Source organism: Brachyhypopomus gauderio, chromosome 9, assembly GCF_052324685.1.
Source record: "Brachyhypopomus gauderio isolate BG-103 chromosome 9, BGAUD_0.2, whole genome shotgun sequence".
Lineage (NCBI taxonomy): Eukaryota > Metazoa > Chordata > Actinopteri > Gymnotiformes > Hypopomidae > Brachyhypopomus > Brachyhypopomus gauderio.
In genome coordinates, this window is record NC_135219.1 from 19,618,251 (window position 1) to 19,627,427 (window position 9,177).

Sequence of the window (9,177 nt, forward strand, 5' to 3'; positions counted from 1 at the left end):
ACTTTATTGGAATTCTTCTCACAATTGCACTGATGAATTGCACTTTTGTATTTTGTATAGCATTTGCAGTTTACTGGCACCTCAGTTAACCTTCAACAGGGATGATCTCTGAAGCACGAGAGTCTTCACTAGCATCACAGTAGCACCACAAATATCTGCTGAACATACATCTTCAGGTGCACGTTGAGCAGCTCTACATGAAGCTTATGTAAAAATTAAAAAAAAATTATGAATTACATATCTCCACATGGTCCTTCATCAAGATAATAAACTCATTTCTTAAGCAGTACTGAAAAACCCCAGCGATGGGCTGAATCCAATGTGGATTCTGAAGACAGCCACATAATTGGTTGGAGGTAAAACATTATGACTGGCTACACTTGAACCAAACCTGACTGACGAGCATCTGATTTATTAGGATCACCTGTGCAGGATTGGCATATTAGCGGTACATCGCTGGAGAGACTATTTATAGTTAGTGCTTTGTCCCATCTTGAGTTTGAGGTTGTTGAATGTCTTTTTTTGATGGTAGTGCTCCCTGATATTAGTCACATAAATAAGCTTGCAGGCCTTTTATTTATATGATTCAGTACAGGGCATTTGTAATGTTAGGGCCAAACCATTTTTAGTGCAAACTATTATTACTTCGGAGCTACTGCTTTGGATAACAGTATCTTAAAACTGATAGGACTTTGTTAATATGAAAATGTTGTCTCTCCATTGGTTATATGGGTTTTGGTAAGTAATTAATTTGTTTTTTTCCTTCATCCTATCTTTTGATTATTTGCTAACTTGAAATAACTGGACTCTTTCCATTAGTGTGTCATGGCTTTCAGTGACTGCTGTCTTGGCACAGACACCTTTCAACCAAAGTAAGACTTAATTAATTTGCTGTACTGAACTGTAATCTGAGACTAGTCCTTTGCCTAAGATATTTTACTTGACAGATTCTGGCTTGAACATGGAATGTGTCGGAAACGTTATGAGACTCACCTTGGACAAATCGCTCACTATTGGAAGTGAGCTTCAAGTTGATGCCATCAGTAAGTTGATTGTGACTTCAAGCTGTTGCTCAATTAAAATATTGACCAGGATGACGAGGTGTTATATTTTCAGATGGCTCACGGGCTGTGCATTTAACTCCTGAGTTGGCAGCAAAGTGTGGCTATAGCATGCAATCTGATCACTGGGGCAACACAAGGATCTATACATCATTACTGAGCTGCTTTGCTCAGAACCAGGTAAAGGGGTTTAGCTATTCCAAAAGTAGCCTTGTTTGTACATAATCCTAGATGCCAATTGGACGTTTATTCTTGCTGTATGTTGTGCTACTGCCTGACTTTTCCTTCCTCAGAATGACTGCGTATTTAATATTGGACTGCGTCTCCGGATGTATGGTAACCAAAATTCCGACGTACGTGAGGTGTCTCAGACCTGTGAATACAACGAGTGGGCTTCTCGTGAGATTCTCTGTGAACGCAACTTCATGGAGGTAACGCTGTTGAAGAGCTCGAGGCTCTGTTGCTGGAAAAACCCTTAAATATGAAGTTCCATTGATCACTTGAATATATGCTCACTTATTCACTTGTACTGGCCCCATATTATGGTACTCTAATCAAAATACCTTGATCTACTTGAGCCCTTGAATTAAAGGTTGAAGGGTTGTAATTTGGATGTTTTCCTAGGTCTCTGTTTACAGGCTACCCCCTGACATTGAACCACCAAAACATGAATTTAAGGGAAACTATTTAGCCAATCCTAAGGTAAGGATGTAACCCTTGTAGATGTAAACCTTGTGGCTTTTGGACTTTGCTTCAAGTCTCTTGCTTGCAGGTCTCTACTTCCCTCAATAATGTATGGAGGATGGTCTTCTACACACCAAGAGAAAAGCCCATGATGTTATCAGAAGTACAGAATGCAGGGTATTGGATATCCTCAACTCCCTCACGACTGGTGCTGCGAAGTCCTTATAACATGCCTGAAACGTATTCTCAGAATGTGAGTAAATGCTTACAGCAGCATAAACGTCCAGGTTGTACTTGGTGCATTTTCTACAGCTTGCGTTAACCAAATAGGTGAACGGAGTTCAAATGGAGGTCTTCAGAGTGACCACCTACTTTAGGAAGGAGTGGGCTGTAACAACAATCGACACTGCTGCTGCCTGTCCAACTGGTAAGCGTTGCCGATGTCGGTGGTGCTTGGATTCAGACGGAAAGGTTAATGTTCCATTTACCTTTGCAGGTGGTCTCCATTTTACGGACGAACAAATAATCTGGTACATGCCCCGATACATCACGCCACTGTTGAGCGAGCCGTACGAAATCCTTGAACTGTTCATGGGCATCAACGGAAAGAGGCTGGATAAAGCGCAGATGAATGCTATGGGTTGTACTTTGTCTGTAACCGATTCTCAAATCATACTTACTTTGCCTGTGGGTGGACCCAGTGGTTACTACAAGGTTGGTGCTTGGCAACAGTTTGGATTTGTAATCTGGATTATCGGTGGCCAAATTGACACATCTCGCTCTTGTAGAGTCATGCCTTGGATTACAAGTACTACACAACTTACAATATTGAACCAATGCTTGAGCTTCTGTGGAAGGAGGGAAGGTCCATCACTAAATATAAAGTCCAGTATCCAATTACTACCCCTGTGCAGCCCAGACCGCCACAGGTCATAGACAGTGAGTACCCACTGTGCTCTCAAATGCAGCTTGATTTTTAAGGTTCTTTTTAAATCCACTCGTCCCTTGCTTCTCCATTGCAGATACCGACTCCTCAACTGGAGTATTTGATGTGTCACTGGGGAGTTTTCTGCATGATGTGGAGCTGGTTAACATCACCTTCTCAACTGGTGTGATGACCGTGGCTGAAGCCAATGCTAGAGGCTTCACTGTGCAGCAGCACAGACTCCCTAATGGCTCCAAAACTTACAGCATGCGTGTGCCTTTCTCTGACGCCGTTGTCCTGAAGGCTGTAAGTATGTGTTGGGTTGACTCATTACATTTGAGAACTTCTTGCGCACTTCCCGATGCATAGGTGGTATGGACATGCATCAGTCTTGATGTATGATGAAAGCATGGTGTGCACCCACCTGCTAAATTGGCATGGTAGCCCTTTTTTTTGTGTTCTCCATTTCAGGGTTATGGTATTTCCTTGTAAAGGCAATACATTCACGGGTATTGATTCACTGTTTGTTTTGGTGTTCTATTAGTCAAGCAAATCTGGAACAGTTTGCCCATTAAATGGAATACTGCGTACACTGAAATACGTAAATTGGTGAATTCAGTATAAAGGAATACTGCAGGAACTCTACTGTAATGTGAAATTATGGTCATTGACAAAATGGTGACTTAAATTCCAGTATATTAAAGCTAATGCCATTTGGTTGCCATAAAGCGTCTGCCTTAGGAAAACCAAATTTTCAATTTAAAGTCCAACTAACTGGGTGTTTCCTTACAGCACACTAAACCAGAGATGACTACCTACACTCTTCCCTTCATCTATGGCTTGATCATTCTACCTGAACACACACCCTTTCCCCAGCCTGCTCTGGTGGAAGCAAATCTTAAGGATATCAGTGAGTATTTGCAGCCCATCAAGGCTTTCTTGATCATGTACTCCTTGGGACCAGACTAGTGTGAAACTGGCTCTAGGTATTTCAGCTGGTGCATGTGATCTTTTTGTCCAGCTTTACCAACCATACTTGGAACCTGTGATGAGGAGAACTTCTACATAATGGTTACATATGGGAATCAAGGCAAGAACTTCAGGGCTGTGGTGGGGATTCGTGAAATATCTACTGAGGTCTTTAAAGAGTACAGGGGTAAAGAGAACGCCACCCACATGAGCATGGCCGTACCTTTCCTGGCACATGATGTTGTCTTTGAGGTACTGTACTTTGTTTCTAAATGTACTCCTGTTCATGTACTTCACAAAGCTTAAACTAACCTCAATCCAATCCGGTATGCTCACATGACCTAAATGCAATTTGTCCTTTGATTTCTAGTTAACCCACCATTCCTCGTTGAGGGGTCGTCTTGATGTACAACTTCTGGATGCGGTCAACAGCTGGCATGTCAAGAACTTTTCCTTAGCTTGCAGTTTTCCTTTGACCATGACTGGTATGTAGTTATGTCTAGTTCTTCAGAGTTCTGCTTCAGTACCGGAAGCACATTTATATACTGAAGAATGCAGATTTGACCTCAATCACATTTAAATTTGCAGTCACACCTTGTATATAGCCTAGTTGGTAACCTTGGTCACTAACTTAAAACTTTTGGTGGCAATTTGGAGCTGTGTTCTAAACTTTGCCTGATGGCTTCTCTCATTAGAGTGTTTCTCCAATGGATCAATGACTGCACTTGCAGTGAAAGTGGAGTCTGCAGCCCAGATGGTTCCCAGCCAGTTAACACTGAAGGATCCCTCATGTAAACCCACTTTCAGCAATGACCGCTTCGCTTATTTCTCCTTCTATGCAAGCAGCTGTGGAACAACTAGAATGGTAGGACTGTAGTGCTCTGTATTGTGCACCCCCCTCTTCCCCCATCAGTGTGAAACATTTTAAATCATACATCTTTTCCACCAGTTCACTGATGGCTTCATGGTGTACGAGAATGAGATTTCAGTGGGTGGTAAAGGTGGTGCCCATCAGGAAGTTGTGAAAAAAGGTCATACAGCCAGTCATGACACGACGGAATATCGGTAATCCATGTTCTAATCCTCCTACATGCCACCTTGACTTCCATACATCAATTAACTTGTTTAAAAAAAATTAGTGTTACAGTGTCTTGCTACTTCATGCTGAATGACACCCAGACAGTATCATTCCTCACCAAGCGGCGGGAAAATGAACCTTTTGCGGAAACGGGTGTAGGAGAACTGCAGGTCAAAATGAGGCTTGCCAAGGGTATGTTCCTACACTTCAGCTTTGTTGTTTTTTAAATGCTAATGTGTTCACAGTTCACCTGGTGGATTCCACATACACAGTTGACTCTCTCTCCAGGGGAGTCCTCTTTGTGCTCCTTACTTTGACTTGGCCTGTTCAAATGCAACATTGAGCCCATTGACATTTAGACCAGACGAGGCCAAATGAGCAGCACAGTGACTTGAGCCCGTGTGTCTGAAGTGACTGTTATCCCTCACTCAACAGATGATTCTTATACGGCTTTCTACGTGGAGGAGGACTTTCCAGTGGAGCAGTATTTGAGAAAACCTCTCTATTTTGAGGCAGTACTTCAGTCCACCGACCCTCGTTTAGAGCTGGTTTTGGAGAATTGTTGGGCTACAGTCAATGATGGTGTCTCCACTTTGCGCTGGGACCTCATTGTTAATGGGTAATGTTACTTGACAGGAGAGCCTTTATGAACATATTGCAACTCCTTGCTTAGTTGTGCTTTTGTGCTCTCTGAATAGCTGTGAGAATCTTCATGACCATTATGAAACAATCTTCCACGATGTCCTTGATGACCGGGTTCAGTATCCTACGCACTTGAAACGCTTTGAAGTAAAGATGTTTGCTTTTGTCAAAAACAATGTGGTCCTCAGGGATCAGGTAAATTATTACGTTTCTGTGGGGGGTGGGGCTACTTGCCTATGCATAAAACACCAACCTCATCATTCTATTCCAGGTTTATGTCCGCTGTGAAGCTGTGATCTGTGACGTTAACCAGACAGACGGAATCTGTAAGAAGCAGTGTCCTTTCCCCTTGACCAGTGACACCAAGAGAGGTATGAACTTGTAACCTCTGCAAGCCCCCTGCAGTCTAAAGCAACCTGAAATTGCTTCAAGCACCCCCTGTGGAGAAAGCTAGACACCCCCCCACCACACACACACACACACACACGGGGGTGTGAAGAGCACTTCAGATGTCTGATGTGTAACTTGAGGTCAGGGGTTTTTTTCTTCTCTAATGCTAACTAGCTTTATACCAGTTGTAGCTATGAAGTTACCCAACAATGTCTTGCTACCAAGTGGTGATGCACAGCTGTCAAGACTGATATTTTGACCCTTTTCTTTACAGTACGTAGAGGCATGATGGGTCCACTTCTCAGAAGGCAGGTTTCCTCTGGGAAGATTCTACTCTCCAGCTTCATTCACTTTTAAAAAAATAAAATGGTTTTCAAAGCAATTCAGTCTCTCTACTGATTATTTTGTGTGCAGGAACAGTTAAATTGGGAATAGACCATTGGAATGCAACATTTCTTGTTCAACTGATCCAAGTTGTAATGAACTTTCATTTCCCACAGGTCCCATCTTAATTTTATAAAGGAACCTAATTGATTAGAGAGCAATAAGTTTACAACTGACACTGTACTAGTTTTTTACCGAAATACTGGTGTAAATGCAGCCCCTACCCAAGGGCAATAGCTGTATTAACATGTATAGTGCTCCCTCCAGAGGAGAGGATTGTCCTTTTTGACTGTACATGATTATGGATGTGACCTGCACAGCCGTTTTCTTTTTCAAGCCCTTGCAACAAAATTGCCCAGCAAATGCAGGGAATCGGGCTTTGGGAACTTTAGAAGATTAACAGTCGTATTTGATGCTTACATAAGTTGACTAGACGGGGAATAAACATGAGGTAGGCTCCTAAAATGCCTCGGCCAGATTCTAGTTTAATCTTCCATCCAAAGATTTGTGGATGGTATGTTGATTCAAGCCTATATAAACACTTGCCACAGTAATGGCATGGAGCTCTGCTGGATAGACTTACAATCTTGTACTTGTGGCTAGCTCGTTCCTCTACCATGTTGATTGAGGGTCTAAGTAAAAAAGGGGGTACTTGAAATATTTGTTTTTGAATGTTCTGTATCTGAATTACATTTTGTACTGTAAAACTACATTTGGTTCATGTTCACTGGACTTCAGATGGGATTTTTTAATCTTGCAGGCCAAGTGATCAACAGCTGCCAGTGTTTTGTGTGGTCAAAGGTTTGGCTAATCCTCTGTCTGAGGGGTTAATTCTGTAGGTGTGAAAACTGTCTGTGTTGGCTGATGGTAAAACTCATGATGGCTGGTCATTACCTGCTCTGGGTGTTTTATATAAACAACTGGATACTATTTAAGTGTTTTTGAATAAATTGATTTGCCATGAAATGAAACAGACACCCTAAAAGTACTTCACAAAGGGGTTATCTCAATAATTATCAGTACTGCAGAGATAGTCGATGTTTGCAAAGCAAATCCATTTTATGTTGGTTAACCTGGCACTGAAATTCTTACCTGTTGTCAAAATGGCATTGATGCCGTCAAAACAGATGTTGTAATGCACTAGCAATAAATAAGCCTAAATTAATAAATAGGTAGAAGAAATAGGTGTGAAGACAAAGCTATACCACCTAGCAAATGACTGTCCAGAACCACTGTGTATTGAACATTCAGCTCATCTTTAGCTCATAGGCAGATAAAGCTCACAGGTGAGGTGAGACAGGACCACACATCTAAAAAAAATACTACTTTCAAGCAGCCCATGAAGACGTTTCATGACTGACGTAATTTATAATGACATTTCAAACAACAATAAACATTTTCACCCTGGGACTGCTTTGAATTAGCCGTGTTGAAGGTTACTGTGTTGAAGGGTTATGAGGGCAATTCTGTATCTGTAGGTGCTATGCTGTCGATTGATTTAGGATGTTTAAAACTTTATCTCAACAAAAGATGTAAGTGTTTTTCCAAGTGATGTGTATTCTGGGAGGAGATTCCATTAAAGTCACATATAAACCTATGTACAAGCCACTGGTCGATGACACATTCACACCTACAAATGGCTGCGAGCTGGCGGCGCAGTGATGGCCTTTCTTCACAGGACTTCCGAGCACACTTTGATCACCTCAAATAAAAGGCCGGGCCGGACTTGTATATTTCGCTTTAGCCCACACATATATATATCCGTCGGTCCACAACCGAACACGGATAAACGCAGACGGCCTGCCATGTCGACCGTGCACGGCAAAATCATGACTGGGAACTACGCTCCGTCTCAGGTCCAAGAATATTCAGCAAGCAACATTGAGAGGACCGCCAACAATCACCTGACGGGTAAGTAACTGTGAGCGACGTCTATATTTTGTTTTACATTAGTAGGACATTTCAACTTAATGTCATGTTGTCTACTCAGACTACAGTCTACCCGAGCAGACAAGGTTCATGACCTCCAAGCCAACCGGACCCAGAGTGGACAGCATAGCGCTGTTGACGCACCGCAGAAAGAGAACCAACTTCACGCAACAGCAGATCCAAGTCCTGGAAAAAATATACACGGACACAAAATATCCCGATATTTACTTAAGGGAGAGACTAGAAGCACTGACCGGTTTACCAGAATCTCGAATTCAGGTAAGAACCGTGTTTATACGCATATGTTTTCAGAAGCACCTTGTACGTGTGTGGTGTGATGTACGTTTACACGGTTTTCTTTCTTTTTTTAAAAGGTATGGTTTCAAAACCGACGCGCAAAGTCACGACGCCAAGTGGGGACGCAGATTCCCACGAAGTCTAAAGGGACCGGCTACACCAATAAAGTCCCCACGGTCCCGTTTGCCCCTCGACATCACCACAGGAGTCGTGAGGTGCCGCGGATGCCCGTTTTCTCCAGAGGGAACACCTTCACCAAGCCGCTGACCCCCGCCGACCAGTCGTACTGCGAGGCAGCGGACTTTAACTACGGACCAACGGGTTCATGCGTGTTGAATACGACCCAGGACGGGATTAAAGCCAACCGAGTGAACCGAGACCACCGAACTGACGTCTATCAGTACCACAGGGGCCACATTTCTGTTCAAACCCCAAGAGAATCTGCGACTAAACACATGCTGGTGGACTATGACAACTTCCCTCCTAACAGAACCATCGGTCCCGACATGAAAGTTGTTATTCCTCCGATGCCGGCGCAGAATACGTTTAACAGGTCGCCGCCAAAGCGGGTCACCGGTCCGGTCCAACGTATGCAAGTCGAGGTGAAACATGGCAATTCGGGCCACTTTGGAGCAAGAGAGTTCTCTGATTCCGACTCTGACTGGGAGAAAGAAGCCATGTCCGGTTTTAGTGGCTTCTTATAGCAGGTTCCAGTTAATATGTGGACTGTCCCCCAATGAGTGGTTACCAATATTAAAAAATAAAGTTTGAGATTTGTAATCAATTATTTATTTTATATGTAAATAATTGCACTATAA

The 9,177-nt window shown here is 42.9% G+C and overlaps 2 protein-coding genes across 2 annotated transcripts; both read left to right on the forward strand.

Moving 5' to 3' along the window:
* The first annotated feature begins 489 nt into the window (after positions 1 to 489).
* Positions 490 to 6,131, forward strand: zpax1 (zona pellucida protein AX 1). The gene is made up of 21 exons (XM_077017769.1): positions 490 to 738; positions 820 to 872; positions 948 to 1,043; positions 1,117 to 1,241; positions 1,355 to 1,492; positions 1,686 to 1,763; positions 1,834 to 1,998; positions 2,076 to 2,172; positions 2,242 to 2,459; positions 2,534 to 2,684; positions 2,768 to 2,976; positions 3,463 to 3,580; positions 3,692 to 3,891; positions 4,010 to 4,124; positions 4,335 to 4,504; positions 4,589 to 4,704; positions 4,779 to 4,909; positions 5,153 to 5,336; positions 5,416 to 5,554; positions 5,631 to 5,730; positions 6,024 to 6,131. The coding sequence occupies exons 1-21, from the start codon at positions 701 to 703 to the stop codon at positions 6,104 to 6,106; spliced, it is 2,724 nt and encodes a 907-aa protein (XP_076873884.1). The 5' UTR covers positions 490 to 700; the 3' UTR covers positions 6,107 to 6,131.
* A 1,442-nt stretch (positions 6,132 to 7,573) lies between these two features.
* Positions 7,574 to 9,085, forward strand: mixl1 (Mix paired-like homeobox). The gene is made up of 3 exons (XM_077016243.1): positions 7,574 to 8,044; positions 8,124 to 8,341; positions 8,437 to 9,085. The coding sequence occupies exons 1-3, from the start codon at positions 7,795 to 7,797 to the stop codon at positions 9,061 to 9,063; spliced, it is 1,095 nt and encodes a 364-aa protein (XP_076872358.1). The 5' UTR covers positions 7,574 to 7,794; the 3' UTR covers positions 9,064 to 9,085.
* The last annotated feature ends 92 nt before the right edge of the window (positions 9,086 to 9,177 follow it).

Excerpts from the sequence above, each read along its gene's own strand:
- mixl1 (XM_077016243.1), top strand. The coding sequence starts at position 7,795 with ATGGCCTTTCTTCACAGGACTTCCGAGCACACTTTGATCACCTCAAAT. Across the intron at positions 8,045-8,123 it reads CGCCAACAATCACCTGACGG|ACTACAGTCTACCCGAGCAG; the intron begins GTAAGTAACTGT and ends TTGTCTACTCAG. Across the intron at positions 8,342-8,436 it reads TACCAGAATCTCGAATTCAG|GTATGGTTTCAAAACCGACG; the intron begins GTAAGAACCGTG and ends TTTTTTTAAAAG.
- zpax1 (XM_077017769.1), top strand. The coding sequence starts at position 701 with ATGAAAATGTTGTCTCTCCATTGGTTATATGGGTTTTG. Across the intron at positions 1,242-1,354 it reads GCTGCTTTGCTCAGAACCAG|AATGACTGCGTATTTAATAT; the intron begins GTAAAGGGGTTT and ends TTCCTTCCTCAG. Across the intron at positions 4,705-4,778 it reads CATGACACGACGGAATATCG|TGTTACAGTGTCTTGCTACT; the intron begins GTAATCCATGTT and ends AAAAAAAATTAG.